The 24766-nt window shown below is 42.1% G+C and overlaps 1 protein-coding gene across 2 annotated transcripts in view; it reads right to left on the bottom strand.

Annotated features, from left to right (window-relative positions):
* Positions 1 to 24766, bottom strand: part of Adcy8 (adenylate cyclase 8) — a 241015-nt gene that overhangs the window by 48887 nt on the left and 167362 nt on the right. The window contains exons 10-11 of one of the 2 annotated variants that reach the window (XM_004634413.2): positions 13142 to 13343; positions 11028 to 11117 (exon numbers count right to left, since the gene is read on the bottom strand). In XM_004634413.2, coding sequence (XP_004634470.1) covers positions 11028 to 11117; positions 13142 to 13343 — 292 coding nt within the window. The remainder of the gene's footprint in view (positions 1 to 11027; positions 11118 to 13141; positions 13344 to 24766) is intronic. The other variant, XM_012515414.2, reaches the window with a different exon arrangement.

The following is a 24766-nucleotide window of genomic DNA, read 5'->3' as shown; positions in this document are numbered from 1 at the left end:
CCATCCCTGATGATTTGTTTCTAATTTCTTAAACCACACTGACTCATTCATGATACTTTGCAATAAATAATGATACCAGCAAATATGGATAGTTCCCCGATTTCTAGCTGAGGACAAAGACCATGTGCCTGGTGGTACACAGGTAAGCTTAGACACGAGTGAGGCACCGTTCCTGTCATTTGGGCTTCTTGTGTCAGGTCCATCCTTTACTTTTGTCTCTTCCTTTCTTAATAAATTCAATTATGTCCTTGTACGAGTGAGATGGTCAGCCGTCTTTGGTTGTCCCTTATGATTTTCCCTTGGGCAAGATTTCTAAGCAACGCATCTTGATGCCTCTGTGCAGGAAGCTGCATGTGAAGTTAACAGGCAATAAGAAGCTCATTGTTTTGAGACAGCGTCTTGCTGTGTGGTTCAGGGTACATTACAGGGGTGTACCACCACACCCAGCCAAGAAGTTCATTCTTCAGAGTTAAGCTTCTCCATTCAGAGAAAGTTCTAAGACCTTACATTTAAACAAAGACTAAAGGAAAGAGGAATAGATCTGTGGTGTCTCCCTGCATTACAATAAAGGGCTATGCATGGTTTTGTCAATGGAAATTAACCCTGCATTAGATCAAATGTCATGTAAATAATCGTGCTCTTGGAACAAAAAGTTAGAAGACCACAATAGTTGAACTTTTGAAAAAAAAATGCGGCAGGCATTTATTGAGTACCTATGATATGCCAACCATGTGATGGACCCTTGAAATTCCAACAAGAATAGGAGACAGACCAGGACTAAAGGAAATTATGGTGAACAAAATGAAACAGACATGAGCATGTCAAGAGTAGTACATTGTGAGAGTGCTGTGCCAGTAATAGAACCAGACACAATGGGCAGACAGAGGCAGCAGCAAGCACATTCTTAGGGCCAAAGACATGCCTGGAGTAAGCTTGAACTGGACTTTGAAGGATGGTGAAGGCTTTCCCACAATAGAAAACAGGAGGACAGAATAGCACAAATGCAAAGGTCTAAGGAGCAAGGTGTCAGTAGAATTAATATCTCAGGGTATATGAGAGAATTATGCAACTGATTACAAGGGGAGCTAGTAACACAGGCAGGAGAAGTGTAGCAAATGTGTTGTCTTCTTCCTTTTTTAAACCAAGCTTGCTGAAAGTATAGTAAGCAAAGGGAAGTGTATATTTGCACAATGAGATGATAGATACTTCTCTGTTTTTGTTCCTTGACCAGCTGTGTTAGTGTGTTCTTGCCATCTCTGCCCAGCACCTTGCATTCCATTTTCAGTGTGAGTCTCCTCACTATGGTTTAGCCAACCTTCCCTTTAAAAAGCAACCTCAGGGGCCGGGGAGATGGCTCAGTAGAATAAGTGCTTCCCTGGAAAGCGCAAGAGCCTGAGTTCAATCCCCAGTTCCACAAAACAATAAAAATAATTTGGGGCCAGGGAGATACCTCAGTGGAATAAGCGCTTGCCTGGCAAGTGCAAGGGCCTGAGTTCAATCCCCGGTTCCGAAAAAAAAAAAAAAGCAACCTCACAGTGGTGCTGAAAACCACCTAGTATCAATCAAAGACAATAAGGCCCAGGACAACATCAAGAGCGACTCCTCTGTCCCTTGGATACTTGGAGTGGATAGTGAGGTGGGCTAAGGAAACAGGAGGAAAACAGGAAGCTAGAGGAGTGGTATGGCTTTGAGAATGCCTCTTTTCTAAATGCTCTGGATCCATAAGTTGCGAATTTCCTACAGCATGGGAAGATGTTGTACCCAGTGAAGATGGATGGGGTCTGTGAAAGGTGGATGGGGTGTGCGGATGCACATCTGTCATTATACAATTGAAGTCACACTGTATTGGGGAGCACACAAACAGGACGTAAAATACAAAGACAGAATGTTCAGAGACAAAATGTATGAGCTACTGTGCTTAAGGGGCTGCGCACAATGAGACTAGGAATATTAATTAGAAATTATTGGGGATGTGAAGAGGACAATTAGAGGCAGTAGTGATAAAATACATATCCTAAAGCATAAAACATTCAGTGTTCAGGGGCCTTCATGAGAACAGAGCACTGAAGTGGCCACATAGAAAGTGCTTTTTAAATAAGCTGGAAAGCAGGATGCAAAATTGCATATATAATATAATTGCAATGCCAAACATATGTACAGATAGAGCACAGCGTTTGGGCAAGCTACTTCCTCTTGTAATGTTCTTTCATCTTATTTTATTTTATTTTTTATTTTTGGCGGAACCGGGGATTGAACTCAGGCCCTTGCACTTGCCAGGGAAGCGCTTATTCCACTGAGCCATCTCCCCGGCCCTCATCTTATTTTAACATGGAATTTCAACTGCAGAGTTGTTTAATGCCCATTTGGTTCCGAGATCTTGTTCTCCTGAGACTGCTGCATCCTATGCAGCAGGGATGGAGAAGCTTTTAGAGCTTTCAACAGTAACAGCCTGCTGTGGCACACGTGCCATAGGTTCGTCATCACTACTGTAATATAACGAGATTCCTGCTTCTTCCTACCCCTTTTCATGATAAAATATATTAATACGAAGAAATAAATGAGAAACTTAAGTAGTTAATCTTTAGTAGAGGAATCAATCTGTGCTTTACCTTTACTTTGAGAAAGGGAGGAAAAGACTCAAAAATAACACACCTTGAGAGCGTTAAAAGTTTTGAATGCTGCAGTGAACATTGGCACTTTGGTACCCAAGTTAGGGAAAATGTTTCAAGGCGTTTCTATAGGTATGAAGGACTGGGAATGGACAATGGGTGAACATGGTGGGCATGGTGGGAGTCAGACCAGACCCTTACGCCAGATGCAAGCTAAGTGAGGTGGGTGCACGAGAAGCCTGGGGCATGACTGTGAATTGGGTGCAAGTTGATGGAGGTTAGATATAGTAGCTCCACCCAAATGTTAGTTGGGTAGATAACTTGTGCAAGGTGTTCTAGGAATGATCTTATGTGCTTCACCTTGTTTAATTCTTAAGTGTCCCCAAGACAGAGTTTCTCCTTATCTTTCTTTCTCAGAAGAGGGAAGCACGTACAGCACTTTTCTGTTTTTGTATTCTCAAGGCTTTCTGCATAGACTAGCTTGGAGAACCACAAGTAAAACAACTTTTCCAAGTCTGAAAATGTCAGAATCCCATGACAAAATAAGGTGTTAAGAGGAGTGATGCCTGATTAGTTTAAAACATAAAACAAGCACTTTACACACCAAACCACCAACTTGCTAATCCACAACTGTCAACTGACAATCTATTATTCATCAGGGTACTGCACCCGGCTGAGGGGCAGCACACTGGTGTTGGGACATTGTCATAGCAAGACACAATTACTGTGGCAATGTGCGCATTCTCTCTCTCTCTCTCTCTCTCTCTCTCTCTCTCTCTCTCTCTCTCTCTCTCTCTCTCTCTCTCTCTCTCTCCCCTTCCTTCTTTTTCTATTTGGTAGAGGGTCTACAGGGTTTCACTACACAGATCAGACTCTTAGTGATCCTCCTGTTTTCAGCCTCCCAAGGCCTGGGATTACAGGCACATGCCACCACACCCAGTCTCGGTCACTGTCTCAGCTGGGCAGGCACAGCATGTCAGGGATCGAACCTCAGGTCCTGTGTCTGCCTAAGCAGGCGCTTTAATCCACTGAGCTATCTGGCTGGCCCTGTGAATGGTTTCTTAGGACAGAGGAAGGAGAGGAATTTTACACAATAACCGAAGAGGGATTGAGTCACAGAAGTTACGCATACAGGCTGGACTCTGAGCCCCTTTGGTTGCTGCCCAAACTCCATGGCATTATAAATTCACAGGTCAAGAAGGAAAGAAATCAAGCAAAACATTTTAAAAATTTCAGGGGCCTGCCCCTTAGCTCAGTTCTTTAAGTGGCTGCTTCAGCAAAGCAGTCAGGCTCAGGTTGCTGTGGTTCGATCCCCACAACTCAAGCCAGCCAAACCTGCCCTGAAGGCATTTGGAGCAAAAAAAAAAAAATTCATGTGGCCCAGCCAACAATCCAGACAACTCACACACAACCTGGTCCCTCACAATCACAGCTGTCGGTGTGAGCAGCACAGTGAAATGTGCACAGGTGGATGACGGAGCTTCTCTGCCTGCTCCCGGCTTTGGCCTGAAGTCCTGCCGGGGTCAGGGACCGAGGGGGTCAGTGTCCTGGCTGCAAGTGGAGAGCACTGGCTGTCTACACTGGAGGCCTGCCTTTCTACACTGTTTCTCAGGCTGTACCAGGTAGGGAAGGGAGCTTCTGTTTATGTTTGGTGCCCAGCATAAAGCTAACGTGTGATGGTTTATTCTAAATTCTAGTTTCCATGGTTGTCCTTTTGAAGCCTCCTGTGCTTTTGATCTTTGTTTTTTAGTATACAACATGTTTTTCCTGCTCTATTTATTTTTAGAACTTTTTGTCTCTATTACTTGTTTTGAAAAATTTGATTAAAGAATGTGTGTATGTTTCTTTGTATTCAGTGTTTATCATGTCAGCAGTTTTCTGAAATTTCTGAACATGTAAGCTCGTAGTTGTCATTAAATCTGGAAAAACTTGGGCATTATATCTTTAAGTTTTAAAACTTTAATTAGTACGTTTCAAGTACATAATGATTATGTCCCTTGAGGGGAGCTGGTGCATGTACATAACATATATGATGAAGAAGAAGAAGAAGAAGAAGAAGAAGAAGAAGAAGAAGAAGAAGAAGAAGAAGAAGAAGAAGAAGAAGAAGAAGAAGATGATGATGTAATCTTTTATTTATTTACTTGGTACAGGTCTATCTATGCAGTTCAGACTCGTAGTGATCCTTCTGTCTCAGCCTCCCCAGCCCTGCGATTACAGGTGTGAGCCACCACACCTGATTTTGGTGTTCAGCTTGTCTCCCAGGGCCAGCTCAGCATGTGGTGCTGGGAATCGATACCTGGTCCTGGCACTTGCCAGGCAGGCACTTAGACCACTGAGCTATCTACCCAGCCCATCATAACACCTCTAAATTTTCTCTTTTATTCCTTTACCCCTTTCACTCTCCCATTTCCCCCATCTCTTAGTTTCCTCTCTTTTGCAAAAGATCTATTATCTGTATTTTATTTGCTTTTTAATTTATTTATATTTTTAATCTTTCTCTTCCTTTCTTCTTTTTGGAATTGGAGGACAATTCCAAAAATATAAATATACATATATGTACATATATAATTATATATGTATATATACAAATATATTTTATAAGATACATAAAATTATAAATGTATATAAATATAAGATATAAAATATAAAAATATAAATACACATTGCCTTGCCTTTTAGTGTAGTTTTTCTCCCACACATTATCATAGCCTTTGCTTCTTGATATTCGATCTGGATTGTTTAATATTTCTTCCATATTTAAGTTTCTAATAGCTGGAATCCAGTTATGCTAAAGACATGATTGCCCACGTTAGTTATAACATACACGGACATACATGGACAGATCTTTGTTGGCTTCCACTGGTCCATTTTTTAGCTTTCATTATCAGTCACATTTTCTCCTTTTTAAAGGTGTCCAAAACTTTTCGCATTCACCACTGTGGATGTCAGCCATCATGACTTCACCGCTTTGAATACTTTTTACAGTCCTATAAATATTCTTGAAATTCATCTGGGACACAAGTAAACTGTATAGAATAGTGTGATCATTTTTGGTTTTGCTTTTATACTTCTGAAAGGAAGAACTAGAGCAGATCCTTCTGGCTGCCAAGCCCTCTGCAGACTGGGATGTTTCTGGTCTAGCTGGTGGGAACGAACATTATGCAGTCTGAGGAGCTCCAGGCACTGATCCTTTCAGGTGGCTCCTTTTCTGCATCAGTTCACTGCCTCACACATCTGTATTGATGGATTAGGCCCTCTGCGGGTCTCTTGGTCTCCTCTGGCGGCACTGCCCTGAGCCAGGGACTGAACTCACTCAAGGTGCTAATAAAGCTCAGCTCATGACAAGGCTGTCCTCCTTTCCTTCCTGCTTTTCAGTAATTGCTATCTGTTATGACTTGTATCTAGATGTCTCCTCTAAAAGTTTCATGTGCTCAAAGGTGGAGCTTTTCAGAGGTGATTAGTCCACTGGTCAGTTCACAGCTAGATGTCATATTGGGAGACACCTGGCATGAAGTGTGTGGTCCAAGGAGGTGGGTCACAGGGGGTGTGGCCTGGAAGAGTTTCCCTCCCTTCCTCCCTCCTCGGTCACTGTCTGATTCTTGACCACCATGCCATAAGCAAACGTCCTCTGTTATAGTCCCCTTGCTGTGCTACCCTGCCTTAGAGCCAACTGGCTGTGGACTGAAGCCTCTAGAAACTGAGCCCAAACAAACCTTTAATCTCTGTTAAGTTGTGAGCGTAGGGTAGTGGTGGCAAACCTACGCACATGAGCTAGAGAGGGCGCTCAGAGCCTTCTCTGTCAGTATGTTCCTAACATTGCCCTAGCTGCCAAGTATCAGGTACTGAGGTTTAACTGCAGTGCTCGCCCTCCGTGATAAAGAAGTTGGCTTTGCGTAGCAGTTTGGGCAACAGATCTCTAAACGTTTTACCATCGCTGCTGAGAGGTCTTGTGTGTCAGCGAGGAGGAAAGTACCTGAGACACTACCCTTACTTGCCTGATGTACAGTGTCTTGCAAACTACGACTTCGTGTATTTTGCTATAGTTTGCTTGAGGTGGGAAGGTGGCTCTCACCCAGTTGTTCCTATAGAAAGATGCTGTTTTTTCTTTTTAAACATTGTTAAATGCACTGCGGGCCCTGTCTAGTATAGGATTTTTGAGTAATTATGAGTAGCTATATTGTAATATCTTCTTTCTTTAAAGCAATTTATAAATTGGATGTAGTGAGAAGAATGTCCTAGCTAGTCAGGATGGGGCGCATATACTATAATGACCCTGGAAGGGTGTCTAAGTGGCAGGAAGGAGTTGGGCCTGCCAAAATGCACAATACAAAAGGCTTGAAGTTTGGGTAGGACCTAAATAAGTAGGGACAGAAGGGATGCTCAGGTGTGGGTCAGAGATAATCATATCTCTATGGAAGAATGGGATTTCCTCACAACCACAGCCAGATTCAGCTGCTTACAGACATAGCAAGCTGTCTACTCAGATGTTCCAGAATCCGCCCTAAAGGGGGTTGCTTCTATGCTGAGGGTCTTCCCAGCAAGCCTCTTGACAACCACATCCAGGTGTTAGAGATAACACTCTGTGTTTTTTGCCTGGAATTTGCATTTATTTTACAAACCACTGTTTTTTTCTTCGATGACACTGCTTCTCAAATCATAGCTGGGGTATGACATTTCTTCACTCATTTCTTGAAACTTTGCGCTTTTTAAGAAACCAATAAGTCTCTGATTTGTTACTGAATTATACTTTGAACCAAAAATTCTCAGAGTTTATATCACATCACTCGGTCTGATAGCATGTTTTTGAAATGGGTGCAAATTTCTCCTGGGATGAGGTAGAGATATCAGGCAAACAGACAAGGAAACCTAGGCTCAGAGAATGACTGACTTGGGGACACACATTCCTGAGTGACTGGCAGTGGGATCAAGTCTTTCAGAGGTCAGAACTTTTATTTCTGTCTACTGTGGCCAACAGTCCGAAACAAGAAACACAGTCACGTACATTGGAGTAGAAAATGTGGGTCAAATCATGTGGTGGTCATAGCTGGTAATTTGGTCTGTGATAGTAATTTGCTGTAATTTGGTCTGATAGTTTGCTGATTTCTAAGCAAGAAGACTCTGATTGTGGAATAAAATTCTCTCTCTCTCTCTCTCTCTGTCTCTCTCTCTCTCTTCTCACTTTAATTTTCTCTCTATTTTTGAATGTTCCATGTTTCATGTATGCTAACATATAGTTACAGATACATTTACCAATAACATATATTCCAGCAATGATCAAAATCATTTTACTGGAAACAAAATACATCATGGTTGTTATGCCTAAGATATTTGATATTCAGACAGATAATGAGGTTAAGCTCAACTGCTTATGTTGTAGGGTAATAATAGGCTTCTCTTCTGGAGGGTTAACAACCTAAGTTTATAGATCAAAAATTAGAGAAAAAGAAGGACTGCAAGGACAGCCAACATTTTGGCCCTAGCCTTTCAAGGTCAGTGAAGACTCAGGACATAGGAGAACCTGTACTGTAACATCATGTAACTCAGTTGTGTCCCAAATTTTCTGATCAAGGAGATTAGGGAGCCACAGAAGAAAATGATCCATGATGTAGGGTGTGCCTAAGGAGAGTCATATAGAAAGAAAATATTCGCTCAGGCTTTCACAGAGAACACATTGGTCAAGCAATGGCTGTGACTCATCCACATGGCTGACACTGACAAAGGATCTACAAACTGCAGTACAGGGTTTCAGGATAAATCCTGAGGGGATTTGACTGACCTTATCAGATACAAAAGTCACATTTCTTGTTATGTAGTCTTGCTTTATCTTGGTCTTAACCATCCAGCAGAAAAGTACAAAAACAAAGTATAAAAAGTAAAGTCATATTAATAAGCTGAGCTGTAAAAGGCTCAAGTCAACAACTTCTGACATTGCCAGTCTTAGGGCAAACCTACTACTATTATGCACTACTGGACTATACTGGAATATTTTGCTGAATTCACACACCTACAATATTTAAATGACAATGGAATACCCTTCTCTGACAAAACTAAAGACAAAAGGGGGATACAAATGAACGACCATTTTGTATCTGTATATTCAAAATAGTTAGGATAGATTTACAGCTGTATTCTCTTAGTTCAATGAATAGAGAGATTTGTTCTAATAGTGTTTGTGGACAGGATATCATGTCTGCATCTTGTATAATGAATAACCACTAAGACAACAATATGTAATGTATTAATCATTGAAACTGTGCTAGTAATCAGTTTTGAAACTGTCTCATTGCTATTTGTTTCTCAATAATAAAATTATTTTAAAAAGTGTAAAAGAAGTATATTTAGATCAATCTTCTAAAAATATACATCATGGTCAATGATTTATTAACCATGGTTTAGTCAATAGATTTTTTATGCCAGTTGTGATTCTAAATGATTTATATGAATTGATTCACTGAATTTTCATAACTACTCAATGAGGAAGGTTCTAGAACATTCTACCTTTATACTTACTTTATGGATAAGGAAACTGAGGCATTCAAGTCAAGCTGTTTGGTCAAATTCTTACCCACCACTTTCCTAGGATGGAAAATCCCTGAGTGCTATGTTCCTGAGAAGGGAAGCTCAGGAGTGGGTCCAGGGGTATGCAGTGTTGATTTAGGGTAATATGTGGCACAGACCAAATAGACCATGTACACCTGCTTCCGATGTCTGGTTAGGGATGAAGCATTTGCAACTCATCTAAGCAGGCACCAGCAGAATAATCTACTTAGTTTCACAATAACCAATTAAATGAAGTAATCATTTCTCATTTTATGGATGAGGAAACTTAACTTCAGAGACAGTAAGACCTGGATCCATTGGAAATGAAGTCCAACTTTGCCTGTTTCAAGCTATCCAAGCCTTGGCCCATTCCCTGTCACTCTACATCCTCCTAACCAAGAAGTTCCTAAGAGCTGGCTGCTCACCTAGTCCACTGGAGAAGACGTTCCAGCACACATAGTTTCCCCTGTCCTGTCATGCACTTCCCTAGGAAGAGCCTAGTTCCTCCTCTACCATTTGACAAAAGGAATCAGATAAACTTTGAATTACAGTACCAGATCATGATAACTGAAATAAAAAGAGAAGAAAAGAAAGACAGAAAGAGGAATGGAAAGAAGTGAGGATGAATGCAAGCCAAGCAGGAGGTCTACTGGTCCCTCAGCAAATTATTTTCTAAGCTGCAGTGCCATCACTGGTGACTTGGAGAGTCTTCCCCATACACCTGGAGTACTGAATGATGGTCTGCATTTCAAGCAGCTGCTTGTAGATATGGGTGAAGGTGGAGAGGCTGGCTCTCCCTATCAGAGTGCTTCTCAGGCTCATCCTCAGACCTAGCAGAGACTAGAGAGCCCTTTCTCCTCTCAAGCATCTAAGGGGACTCTGAGTGGGGCAGTCTCTGAGAGAACACATCTGTCTAGAGTCCTCAGGGTATGTGGTTAGATCAGGTCTGCTGCAAGTTCCTGTTCTTCCAGATCCAGAACTTCTACTCCAACATATGAAAGTCTGGGTCATGGCTCATAGAGCCCTTAGACTGACTCCAATGCCCAGAGGTAGATCAGTGCCTTTGTAGCTGAGCAAGGATCCAACAGACGTTGTGATGATGGGTGTTCTGTTGGATGACTCTTGATCTGATGATGCTCCGGGCACTCTCTCCATCACTTTTTTTTTTTTTTTTTGGAACCGGGGGTTGAACTCAGGTCCTTGTGCTTGCCAGGGAAGCATTTATTCCACTGAGCCATTTCCCCAGCCCCTCTTCATCACTTTGATCTAATGTTATTTGTGGTTTTCTGCCCGTGTCTTTCCTTTCCTTCCTTTCCTTTCCTCTCTTTTCATTTCCTCTCTCCTTCTCTTCTCCCTTCCTTCCTTCCTTCCTTCCTTCCTTCCTTCCTTCCTTCCTTCCTTCCTTCCTTTCTTCTTTCCTTCCCTCATTTTTCAACACAGCAAATCCTGTCTGCACAGTGGCTTTGCCTGATAGCTGATGCCATGACACATGCTGTTGCAGGATTTTATAGACGATCAAAGGGCAAATGAACAGAACAAGAAGAGACAAAGGAAAGTGAAAAATGGATAGAAGAAAAAGTGAAGAAAGAAGAAAACAAGGAGAAGGAATAAGGCAGAGAGAAATGGCGAAAGGGTGGAGAAGGAATAAGGCAGAGAGAAATGGCGAAAGGGTGGAGATGGGACAGAGGCAGAGGAGGAGGGTGGGGAGAGGGAAAGACAGAAAAGAGGAAAAAGAAGAAAAGAAGGAAGAGCGGAGGCAGAAGAAAGAAAATGGGCCCCTACATTGCTTTCTAAAACCCTTTAGCCAGTCCTGTTCACATGGAGCTGGTGGAGATATCTATGGCCAACTCTCACCAAGGGGAGCTTGTAAATAAATACCTCTGGGTAGGAGCAGATATCTGTAAACACAGCTGAGGAATTGAAAGTCAGGTTCTTCAAGGGTATCGACTTGTCAAAATCACACCACAGCTGCGGATTAAAAAAAGAAAGAACAACAACAAAAAACAAAAAAGACACAGGAACAACAAAGTCAGTGTGAGGGTGGGAAATGGAGCCATGCACTATGAGCTCTGCCTCAGAGGAGCCTGGAGCGGGTGGGCCCTACAGGGGCTTGACTTCATAACAACGGAGGCGCCAGCTTTGATTGCCTCTTTTATTTAAAACACAACTGCTGGCTCAGAGAAAGGGTTCTGCAAGCCAATCATGAAGCCAGATTAAAGCTGCTGTGTCACACTGGAGCTTGTGGGGCTCAGAAGAGAGCTGGATGGAGGAGAAGAGGCCTGGGGTAAGTTCACAGCCTGACTCTAGGTCAACAGCTGGGAGGATTTGAAGGATCTGAAGGGGCACAGCTTCCAGAAGACTCAGGGTTGAAGTGATGCACATTTCCTATGACAATGTTGCTGGTGGAGATCTTTTTGGCACTTAGAAACAAACAACTACCATGGGCTGAATGCCTCTTCCGTGCCAGACGCTGTACAAAAAAGCCTCACAACGACCTTGTGACGTAGCTACTATTTTTATCCCCATTTTACAACTGAAAAATATGAAACACTGAGAAGTAAAGTAACTTGTCCAGGCTCACAGGGCCAGTTCCTGTTGGAGCTGACATTTAAATGCAGGTCTATCTGACTCCAAAATCTCTGATCTCCCTACACATAACTGTGCCATAGTAAGCCCGACCCAGAGCCATCTTTCCAAAACCGGCATCCCAGAAATACCCACTTTGACATCCAAACTTGAGACCATGGCTACCACTCCAGAGCCTGTGATCAGTGGATCCTACTGTCATCAGTGAATCCTACTCATTTCCATTTCAATTGCCATAAAATCTATAGAATATTCCTCAGGTGACAAGTTTCTAGTGACAAATTTCTTTCTTTCTTTTTTTTTTTTATACCACTAAGTCCTTCCTCTATAAGGACAATCACAAGAGCTTGAGTAAAATATTGACTGTGCCAACTTAGGCAGTGAAATTAAGGCAGCCTAAGCTTCCAAGTCATAGTGAAACAACAGTGGTCATCTACAGCTTGGGTCACTGGACACTCAGGGATATCCCCTCATCACCCGGAGGGCACACTGATGGTTTCAGCCATAAGATGATGCCTTAACTAACCAGTGCCAGCACACCAAGTTTAAGATCTGAAGTCACCTCTAAATTCTAGCTGACTGATCCACAGACAACACAAATTATTTGTATATATGCAGAAAATAACTGTTGCTACCATAGTATGATTCTAGAGAGAAAATGACATCATGAAAATGTGGACTACCAAATTAGAGAGCAAATAGTATTACGGCAGTTGGAACTTCATCTCTATGTCACATCAAATATAAACTCCCAGAAAGCCATAGGCAAGATACCCAATCTTCCTGAAATGCTGTTTCTTCATCCATCAAATGGGGACAATAAACCTACCTGGTACACATAGTAGGTGCTCAATACATGGCCGCTATTTAAGTTTCATTTCCCCCACCCCACTCCCACTCCCAGTGACACAATTTAGCATTAGGATGAGTGTGGGTCATGGAGTCAGACAGAGCTTATTAGCAAGTTATTTCATGTCTCTGAGCCTCAGTTTCCTCAGCCATAAAGTGGGGATAGTGAGACTTACCTCACAGGGCTTATGTGAGGATTAAATACAAAAATGTGTGAGTTCCTTCTTTAGTGCATGGCATGTAGCTGGTAGGGACTAATAATAAACAGATGGTAATTATTCCTTATGGTTATAAGTGATTGGTCACCAGCAATATTTAAATGGGGGCAGAGTTGGAGCTCCTTTGGAACAACTAACTCTCCTGGGGAAAAGACAGTTTTCCAACAAAAAATTCAGACATTACTCATATTTTTGTTCTTGCCCTTAAGTTGGGCTGGGGCTGGCACATAGACATAACTGGTACCGAGGAAGACAGGGCAAAAAGCTGTAGGCTCCACAAACTCTGAATTCCTGGTGCTCCCCTAGGAACCAGAGGGTTGTAGGGCTTGGGATGCTTACGATATTTAGGACAGAACCCAGGAAATTAATCAAGATAGATGCAAAGATGATGACATTCCGGGCCAAATAGGTCTCGTTAATCCAACAGCAAGTTTTCCGGAGGATGAGCGGCAAACACTTATAATCCTCTGCTGTGGTGATGAGAACCAGAGCGGAGTGCAGCATGATCAGAACAGAGAACTGGATGGTCATTGGAATCACTCTGTAGGAAACACAGAACAGGAGTCATGCGGCACAGGTTAGCCAATCTCTGCTTGCTGGACTACCACATTCACACGTGTGTCCTCGCATCCCTACCCCTTGTGTCCAGCAATTTTTCTAAAATTCTACTTCTTTGAGATAAAGGCTATTAGTAGATGATACATACTACCTTAGAAAATCACACTCATCTCCACAATACTCTATTGAGAAACTCTGTGAGGAACCTGAAATACTTAGCTGGGCCTTTTGTTCTTGTTCATTTCCCTCTTCCTTTATCATTTGTTTTTGTCACTGGGCAACTGTTGGCATGGAAACACATCATGGGGTTTAGCTCCATATGCTAGCTGTGTATGGGGCGCACATACCCTTTACTGTCTAATGTGGATTCTGTGAAACTTTCCTTCTTCTACTGTGGTGCCAAGAACTGGGTTTGGCATTATTTCCAAGTTTCTCAGTTTGGTTGGTGATTATTATGGTTTGTGTGGAAGTCATCTGAGCTATGAGAAGGGTGCAGTCTGAGACATGGGCAAGAAGTTATTCTCATCCAAGGCTTCAATATCACGTTTTGGCTTATACCCTGAGCTTTGAGTTGCACCTAAACTCTGTCCTGTGGAAGTCTATGTCAACTGGACAACATTGGTGGGTTTCAGAATGCTTATAGCAACTCAGTGATCTGAAACGTATCTCTGGGAGTATCTTTGACTGCTTTTTTTCATTATCAACCAATTTATCACCAAGCTTATTGATTCCCTCTCAGGATTCATCCCTTGTTTTCAATTCTGTGTCCAGCCATTCCTGCCCTTCATTGGTGTCTACGATCTTCCTACCTTTACTTCATGCAACAAACTGCTCCAGGCATTAAGTTATGCCTTGTTAGAAGTGGTTGGAGATTTTGTAACTTCTACAAATTGAGATTTAGCTACCCATTTTTAATATTGCATAGTACTCTATAAACCTGTGTTTAGTGAATGAGGTTGAATCTGACTTCTTCACTGTCTCTTACATGCTCTTGCTTAAACTTTGTTATTTATTATTAGCCATAGCAATACGATGTTTTGAACTTTGTATGCTAGACATGATGCTGAGAACTTTATATATAACTGCTAAAATCAATGCCTCAGAACAAACCTAAGAGTTCTTCTGATTTTTTTCTCCAGATAAAGATTTAAGGCTTACAGAAAAAAATCTCTTCACAGGGGTCATTCAGTTGATAGTGTTAAAGCTAGGGTTTGAAGTCCACCATGCTGTGTCACTATGCTATTCTAATCTCTTTGATGAGTGATGCATTTCTTGTATTTGCAATAATCTTTTTTTCTTGAGCACAAGGACAAGCATTGGGTACCTGGGTCAAAGACATATCTTTTTCATCTTGTAGAAGATTATGCTTTGGAGGGAAATATGGACATACAATTGGTGAACATTTTATAGATTTATACTATGCTTTATGCAGTTTGGTGTGAGAGCCACAAAGAGTTATGAATATCCATCATTTGGCAAATAGGAAATGGAAGCAAGGGAAATGTCACAAAGAGGTGTCATGGGATTAGGATTTGCAGGCTGCAGAGGAGTGAGTTTTTATGTAGAGGTGAGTGGAGAATAATCAAAGTATCTAAAAATTGAATGGGCAAGTTGCTTGTTGGGTTTCAGTTCCCCAGGTGGTGAGGCTGTGAGGCCAAAGAGGAAGGAACCCATAGAGGCTGTGCTAGGGGAGCTTTCTCCCATAGGCCACAAGTAAGTATTTAAAATGATTGATTAGGGAAAATGTGAACAGTTCAGTGATTCTGAAAGTGGTTTGTAATGGTGAGAAGTGGAGGATGCAGTGAAGAGGAAAACTGTCCTGAAGAAGACTGAAATACTTGGGGCAAGAGCTGAAAAGGGGAATCATAGGCAGGAACCCTGTGTGTTGGGAGCTGGAGAGATGTGAAGGCAATTTTAATGAGTGTTTGTGTGTGCATGAGTGCATGGGTGTGTGTTTGTGTGTAGAGGGTGTCCTTGACATAGAGAAGTCATTAAGGATGACACTATTTTTTTTGTACAGGGGCTCACTACACAGCTTGGATTAGTGGTAATCCTCCTGTTTTCATCCTCCCCAGTGCTGGGATTGCAGGTGTGCGACACTATGCCTAGACTCAGTCACCAGTTCAGCCCACCTGGGGGCAGGGCCAGAGCAGTGTGTGGTATTGGGAATAGAACCCCAGTCCCAGTGCTTGCCGAAGAGCAGGCACTTAGTCTGCTGAGTTATCTTGCCATCCCAACACTAATTCTTTTTAACCACCTTAAGTCATGGAAAGAAGCTAGTTTGCACAGGAGATAAGTAGATGAATTCAATTCTGGGCAAGTTAAATGCTTAGTGCTTATAGATCACCCTGCTGGAGTTTAGTTATTGAGAGTCTGGGCAGTTAAAGGGACAATGGTGGAACTGAAGCTGGAGTGAAGAGGCGATGGCTGAAGATTTGGGCATAGGAGAGCTTGCCAAATGGGGTATGCATAGCCAGAGACTAAAGGGGAACCTGGGAGAAGCCAACGAGGAGCAAAGGGAATTTGGAAAATGTGGTCCTAAAGGAGAGCAAGAGTACATTGCATAAAGATAGCTGGAAGAATACAGTTGTGCAAAGGGAGTTACCAATCATGTCAAGTCCTTCTGAAATTGAGCGGCTTCTCCCACTGCTCTAGTTATTGTGAGAGTATTTTTTTTAAAAAAACACTTGCACAGTTTTTACTTTATAGATCACTTTGACAAGAAATCTCTCTCTCTCTCTCTCTCTCTCTCTCTCTCTCTCTCTCTCTCTCTCTGTGGTCTAGTTAGAAATAGGAGTTTCCTGCAACAGTGAGTTCCCAGACAGCGCAAGGCAGATGGGAACTGCCCTCCACCAGCAGGCTGGAAAAACACTGCAGACAATGCACCATTACTTCTGGGCACCTAGGAGAGGTAAAGGAAGGAGGATGTAGGTGGATTGCATCATCAGACATTCCCAAGGGAGGCCAGGACAATTCCAAAGCTGTCATGTTTCAGTAGTGCGAAGTGCAATGGGTTATAATTGTGGGAGATTACTAGGAGGAACCCTGTGTCTTTACTGCTATTGTCTCCTCTGAAAATCAATGCAGCTCTTGTTATTTTTTCTATTGGGCAAAGCTGGAAGGGACCTCTAACTCTTTGAGTGCGGCTTCCTGGCTCAAGGGCAAATCCTTCAGCTGGCTAGTGTTGTGCACAGCTGATGTGTTTCTACCCTAATCTTATCTTATAATACGCCCCTTTTGGGGCAAGTTCTGAGTATCACTAAAAACTGTGGAAACCTCCTAGTCACAAAGAGCTTGCAGCTGTGTCAACAAGGCTTGCTATAAAAGACTGAGCTTACATCTGTTTTGTGGCTGGTTGATGCCGCCCTGCGTGAATTGGCTAATAAAGGCTTACTAAATTCTAATCTGTTCTGGTCTCAGTCTCCATTCAGTTCAAACCTGGTACTTTTGCGGGCTCATCTGGGATCCCATTTATTCTTGGATGAAAGAGCCAAGACTTTTTCTGAGTGTCTATACTCTTCAGGGGACTAACTGAGAGCCATGCCTTAGCCCTGAGGAGATTTTATTGGCCTCAAAAATCCAAATTCCAATACTATTCAGAAAAGAGCTATCAAGATTCTTACCAGTAAGACTGCTCTGGTTCTGTTTGGGCATGCATTAGAAATCTTTTGAGGAGTTGGATGTAACATTATCCCCAAGACTCTATTCCAGACCATAATGGTGGCTGGTGGTCTCTGGTATCTTGTATTTGCTTTGTGTTTTGTGTTTGTCTTTGTCCTTATCACTATGGGTCAGTCTGCTTCTACTTCTGTATCTTTGTCATCCCTACAATGTATTTTAAATCATTTTTAGGATTTCAGACAATAAACCTTAGGATATGGGGATTCCATGTACCCCAGAAAACTCCAGATCTGCTGTAATCAGAATGGCTGTCCTTTCCGAAGGCTGCTTGGCCTCTAGAAGGCTTCTTTAATTTTACTCTTGCTTATCAGGTCCAGAAAGTCATTTTCAGAAATCTGGGACACCCTGACCAGATCCCTTACATTCAGGCTTGGATTGATCTTGTCCATGACCCTCCAAAATGGCTAAAAACCTGCCATTCTGAACTCCATTCACAGTTGACTGACCAGTCCTACTTGGTTGCACTGGCGGCTCCAACTGATAAGAAGCAGCCTATGAAACTCAACCATTACCCTCAGAACCCACCTGTTCTGCCTGCCACCTAGTACACAGATAAGTTCATGTCTCAGTGAACTCCAGATATTAGAAAATAGGTAGAAAAGGTAGCTTTTGCTCCAGACAACTCACTTGATACTTTAGTAAAAACTGTTTCTTTGTGTGCTATAATTGGAACTGGGAAAAAAAAAAACAGGGAGAGAAAGCAAAGATATAAAAATGGCTGCTTTTGTTGCAGCCTCAAAATAAATCTTAAGTCTGATTCTCTGGGCTCCAAGAAGAGCTCAATGAAAATAAAGTTATGAGGTTCATCTGCTTCTGCTTTAAAAAACCAGGCCATCGTAAGAGGGACTGCCTCAAGAGGCCTACAAGCCATGCCCTGACTGCTGAGGCAGCCACCAGAAGTGAGACTGAACTCTGAGGTGGCAGTCCCAGAGCTCAGACTCAGCTTCCCAGGTGGTCCAGTAGGACTGAAGTGCCCTGGGTCTGCCTTCCTCCCTCTGGACAGAAGTTGTCTCTACCTGTCATCTCCACTGAGGATCCCTGAGTAATCATGACTAAAGGGAAAACCCAGCCTGTTGCTGGACATTGGCATCAGTCTCTTTGTCATTCTCCAACCCTGACTTTCCTTCCCATCACTGTCATGTATAAGACTTCAAAAGGTATTTACAGATAAAATCCTGTCAATGTAAAAAAGTTCTAGAGACACTGGCTACACAGTGTCCAATAGCTTTGGGCCTATAGATAGAACCAGGCCTTGTATTTGTGACATCTAACTCAGTGACAGTGTTAAAAGAAAAAAAATCCCTTGACTGTGCCTCTTTCTTACAATGGAGGCCATTATCTAAAACAGTGAATGGGACATTTGTTTAATCTGACTGGAAGCTATGTATTTCATGATAAGTATATAACTTAGCCTGGTTGATTTCTGATGTAACTCAGGTATTTCATGTTGACAGTAAATACAGTTGTGACCTCTCTTCACTGAAGCTAGAGAGACTTACAGCAAACTGTCAGACTCCATAAAGAAAGGGATCTAGAAGCTAGTACCTGTTAGTTCGAAAACTCCTAGAAGATACCAAAACTCAGGTAATCATACAGGTAAAAATTATAGCAAATATACTTGATTACTTTTATCCATCAGATTTTGTCTATGGAAACACATATTAAAGCCTTAACTAACTATATCCACCTTATACAGCCCAGGTGAGCTGAGTCTTCTGGTGGTTTCCTGTCTCATTACAGGAGAAGTTGCCCTCACATTCCTTGGGCAGTGTTTCCTACAGGAGGCCTTAAAACCAAAAAGTTATATCTTTCTCAGTGTGTTCAAGAAATCTGACACAAGTTGCAGAAGTTATAAGGTTTTGCAGGAATGAATTTGTCAGAGTTGTGGTGTTTCATAGTAGAAAGCATACAGAATGGAATTATAGACAGAAAATGAGAGTAGTGATACTAGCAGCCTGTAGGAATGAAAGCCAGTCAGGAAACAGGGAAAAAGTTACACTTCCCTTGATCCAGACAGAGAGAAGGGACATTTCAAGCAAAAAAGAAAATGTCCAAAGCTGCTAGAGAGAAAACAAAAAAAAGAGTGCTCATGATGGAGTCAGAAGAAATTTCAGATTGAGGCAGTCATGGTCTTCCCCTCTCAGTGTGAGGGAACCTGTGAGAAAGCCTGCTTTAATAGATGCTCATGCAGATTTGTCAGTGGTTACCCAGACAGAGGCCCCACTTGCAAATTGAAGAATACTCAGTGTTTTCCCTAGGTCTGGCAATTCATGTGATTATTTGGCCTGTGCATGTTTCATTGCTTCTTTGGCTTTGTATTCTCCAGATTTAAAGCTATTCTGCCTACCCAAGATAAAATTACCTGGTGTCTATTGAGGGCCTTTAGATAGAATGTCTGGAGAGTATCTCTAACTGCCGGTTCTCAACTACAACCCCTTTCAGCCTGAAGAAGCCAGAGTGGTCATCACCCATGTTTCCCTCATGGCAGTTCAGGTTACTTCTTCAGAGAGGGGAATGTTATAGGAACTGAATTATATAAAAATATTATAGGCAGCCAGATAGGGCCAGGCCCTCCAGGAAAAAATATGAAAGACAAGGTGACTTTGCCACTTGGAAGAGACAGACCCTCCCTGCTGTGGGCCAGACTTCAAGACAAAAAAAGAAACTCTCTGGCCAATATTGTAGCACAGGCATGATAACCAGTGGGGCCACTGGAGGTATTTCCTGTCTTCCTGCCCCAAGTTCTAGAAACACCCACATACTCAGACTCTGTTATTACCAATAGGATGATATTTAGTGTTGTTGGAAAACTCTTCTTTGGTGAAATAGCAGAACAACATGTACAATTGGGGTGTAATGTAAACAAAGAAAAAGTTGGCTGTAGGGATTCATCAAAAGGGAAAATTAGGGAGTATTCTTGAAGTCTTTTTGGATAAATGGCCTGATATCTGCCTTAATTGGACGTGTTCTGTTTCTTTGACCCTGGCTATTGAGCTCTGTATCATAAACTGTTTAAGTATGTTCAACAAAGAATCCAGGCCACCAAGTTAATGGTACTTAGACCTCAATACCAGAACTGAGAATTAACTGAGGAATCAAAGATTTGATTCCTGGATAAAACCAGTGGGGAGTGTAATGGACATAACTGTGGGAAATTACTAGGAGGGAACTTATGTTCTCACTCCTGTTATATACTCTGAAAATTAATGTGGCTCTTGTTATTTTTCTATTGGGCAAAGCTGGAAGGGACCTCTACCTCTTTGAGGGTCGCTTTCTGGCTCAAGTGCAGATGCTTCAGCCTGCTAATGTTGTACACAGCTGATGTGTTTCCACCATAACTATATCTTGTAACAGGCCCCATTTGGGGCAAGTTCTGATTATCACTAAAAACTGTGAAAACCTCCTAGTCATAAACAGCTTGCAGCTATGTCAATAGGGCTTGCTATAAAAGACTGAGCTTACCTCTGTTTTGCGGCTGGTTGATGCCTCCCTGAGTGGAGTGAGGCTGGCTAGCCTCTGGACCAGCTAATAAAGGCTCACTAAATTCTAATCTGTTGTGGTCTCAGTCTCGATTGAATTCAAACCCAGTACTCAAAGAAACCACAGAGAATAAGTGTGGCTGGTTTCCAAGTGTGAAGCAGATGGAAACATTCGAATTCCTAGGTGCCTGGCATGGCATAGTATCTAGGCCTTGGACTGGGTGCTCTTGACTCTTTTGTTCTTGTTCTCTGTCTCTCCCCTGTCTTTGTACCATGATCAGGTGAGCTGCATACACGTAGTCTGCTCCAAGAGCTATGCTCCTATTACTGTTGACACTTAATTGTTGGGAGAAGCTTTCTTTTCATTTTCTTCCCTGACACCTTGCTAGAGCTGAGTGTACTAAAGGTGCTCAGGGAAACTCTCTTGATGTGGGCTTTCTGTACAGAGAGAAGACTCCATTCCTTTCCTCACCAGCCTGCACAGGAAAAAGATTCCCAAACTCTCCAAGTGCTCATTGTGCCCTCTCCAGGAAAGGGAAAGGCTGTTGTACACATCTTTGGCACTGGTGAGTATGTCTTGGGTTGGTCTCCCCCAGCAGTGAGATCTCATACTGCAGTTTCAAGATGGGTTCAGGGATACTGCTGGATGGTTGACTCTGGTCATATTCTATATTACAACTTTAGCTATAGTTTTGCTTAGGGATTTAGACAATTGCTTGGAAATCTATAAAATTGATGCTTTGGGGCTACTGAGCATTTATACATACACTGCAGGAGGCAAGATGTTGGCTGTGTGTGAGGATTTGTAGACACAATTCCCTGAAAGCCTGACACCATTCTGAAGAACTTCTTTTGGGTTTATTGAGAAAAAGGAAAGAGGTGAAAGACAGGCCATGTGGTCCAGTGGAAAAACCAAAGCTCTGTGTGCTTGAGCTTGCAGTTCCAAAACAGCACCTGTAGCAAGTCATGTGTAAAGTAATGGTCCTTAAAACATTATTTTTAGTCTTTAATAGTGGAATTTAAAAATCTACCTTTTAATAGAGCAAATAATGCACTAAAGGAACGTAGCAAGAACCTAAGAAAATGTTATCTGTCTTTCTCATGGTGTCATTGCATTGAAAGATCAATGGGCAGAATATTAATTACAACACAAGCTTTATAGCAAGGTACTGGCGCTGCATAAAATTTCTCTGGAAATCTCTGTAGCAGTTCTGTAGCACTCATTTATTTTTGCACTCAAAAACATTATAACATCAGATTGTAAATTTCATCTAATTTTAGAGCTATTCAGGCATCCAGGGGTTCTGAATGTGCTTTTGCATTGTTGGTGCACGGAAGAAGCAAAGAAACCTTTCATTTCTGAAATCTAGTTGCAAAAAGAATGACAAGGGATTTGCCAACAGCTCCAACCAGATCATTTCTAGACATTACATTCTAATTACCCTCTGCAGTCTGTCTGTAAAATAAGATTTAGTTTGATACTCTGATTCAACATTGGCTGGGAATGCAGGAACAGTAGGAATGGGTGGACAGCCTGTATAGCTTGCGGTGCACTAGAAACAGAAAGACCATAGGAAAAGATGACACTTGTACAACACTGTAGAATCTGCAGAGAACCCACGATTGCAACTGTGCATTCAAACCTTGCAACTACTCTGAGAGGAAGATATTCTTAGTCTTTTCAATGGAAGAAAACTATGCAGTTTGGAAGGAGATGGGAACCAGAATTTGCAAAAAAAAAGGGGCACGGTTGATTTAAATTATACTGACCTCAATTATTCCTGTTTTAAGGTGAGGCAATCAAAACTTCACAGAGGATGAATTTATATAAATAGAGCAAGGAAGATGCACAGAAAATAATCAGACTTTCTATCTGTCTGTCTGACTGTCTCTCTCTCTCTCTCTCTCTCTCTCTCTCTCTCTCTCTCTCTCTTTCCTCTCATATTCACTACCTCTGTCTTCTTCCCCTCTTCTTTCCCCTTTTCTTCTCTGTCTCTGTGAATGTCTATTTCTCTCCTTTGTCTCTCTCTTTTATCACTAAGTACACAGAATTAGATACATTATTCTGTAAGCATAAAAGGTATTTTATGGTATTTTGTAGTCTTTCCTCAGTTTACCTTCTGGGAAAGGAACATTTATGAACATGTGGGAACTAAAGAAGTCAGCTGGGTTAGAACTGTCTGCCTTTGCCAGGGTCCATTAAGTTTTGCTTCAGGAGCTGGAAATTAGCTGTGGCCATATGAGTAGTGATCACCTCATCTGCTAAAAAGCCACGACAGAAGAGGTGAGGCAAAGGCACCAACCAGCTGCTTAGTTGCAAGGCATCACATAGGATGAGTTGGAAAGGAAACAAGCACACTGAAGAAAGCTTTTGCTGTGTCAGGAGCAATCATACCACTCAGTTCCCACATGTGGATTGTCTGGTCATAGTTCAGAAGTTTGCTTCAGGTCAGCTTTTCCTGTCTAGGAAGCAGGTGAAGTTGGAGCACTAGCTATACTGCTTATGTAAGATTCAGCTGAAACCCAGGGTCACAGACTCCTTCAGTCTAGCTGCTAGGTGAGATTCTGGTGTCCTCTCTCCTGGTCATGCACTTGGGATCTACTCAGACTTGCTGTGAAGTGTGATCCAACTTCCTCTGGAGGCCAGTGGCCCTTCCTGTTCAGCGACAAGTCCAGGTTGTCAGGGGCATTTGGGTCTCTCCCTTCTATCTCACTCTCCACAGCCAATTAGACACTGGGAACTCTGAACACTGCCCTAACATATCTAAAAAACCCTCCCTGTCCTTTGCCTTCTACAACTGCTTTCATGTCTCTACTATCTCTTGATTGGATTTTACAAAATAACTTGAAGTGCTGGGGATTGAACCCAGGACTCTGCATGCTAGCCAAATGCTGTACCACTGAACTATGCCTTAGCATCTCTCTTGCTTGGAGTTTTACAATTGCCCGCTCCTTACCCGTGTCCTTTCCTACTCATTACTCATGCTCACTGTGATTATTTAATTAAAAATTCTATAATGTTTTTAAATAAAATGCTTTAAAAGAGTCTCCTTTGTCAATCAATCACAGTGCCTTAATAAGATTCACATGACACAGATCTTCTCCTTCGGAACACTGTTTCCAGTCTTTCGTTCCCTCAACCCTTCCTGGTCATTTTCATGGCTGACCAGCTCCTTCCAGAGCATTGGGCTGTGGGGGAAGCATGCTCTTCTGTGACTCACAATGCTGATCCATCTTCACTTTAGATGACAGTCACCTTCCTGTATCACAGCTGCTTAGCTAATTGTTCAACTTTTACTTCCAGTAAATGGTAAGCCTTATGATGGCAAGAATGTTTGTATGTCCCACTGTCCACCCGACAGGTGCATAGTATATCCTCAATACCCTATAAACCCTGTGCTCCAAGCATCCAGAGGGGTCATGCAACTGTGTGACCATACTAACCTCTGGTCCTATTTCTCCACAGGTAGAAGTGAAGAGGGAATTCCAGGAAGTTTGAATGAATATTTTGCAAGCTCTCTTTTCACGACCCTACTCTTCTTAAACAAAGGGATAATTAAAATATACATGTATGTCTAGATGCATATGCTATATATGTCTATTTATATGCTATGCATGTAGATACCTAGGTAGATATGTATATGCTACACAGGGAATAAATCAGAGAAGGCTATCAAGAGAAAGTGATTTTGTTTGTTTCTCAGACAGGGTCTCACTATGCATTTCAGGGTGGCCTGGACTCATTATGTATCCTCAACTCATGGCAATCCTCTCACCTAGGCCTCCTCCATGCTGAGATTACAGTTATGTGTCACCATGCCTGGCTAAGGACAGTGGTTCTGAATTCATGTCATAATATTTTTCACCTGAGAGACCTTGGGCAATGTATTTCATTGGTCTGAGCCTCAGTTGCCATCTCTTTAAAATGAGTACTGTTACAGTACCTAACCCCTGGAGATTTCTGGAGTTATTGTATGAAGAGTAGTATATGGAAGTGACTGGGTCTTATATAGGTGCATATAGGCACTCTTGAAGTCTCAATGTTGCTGACCCAGCAAACTATGATGTTATATCTACGAATAACTCCCAAGGACAACTGGATAAGTAAATGGTGATTGAAGGTCTTAGGGAGAACTACTTTCTGTATCAATAAGTACAGTATTAATATGAGTGGGACCTATTTTGACTTTGGTTGGTTGTTTTTATTCAGACTGGGAAGAAGACTCTTGCCCAGGATGAGAAATGA

Source organism: Octodon degus, unplaced genomic scaffold, assembly GCF_000260255.1.
Source record: "Octodon degus isolate 3935 unplaced genomic scaffold, OctDeg1.0 scaffold00062, whole genome shotgun sequence".
NCBI lineage: Eukaryota > Metazoa > Chordata > Mammalia > Rodentia > Octodontidae > Octodon > Octodon degus.
Note: the sequence above shows the minus strand (reverse complement) of the source record. Positions and strands in the feature narration are given on the sequence as shown.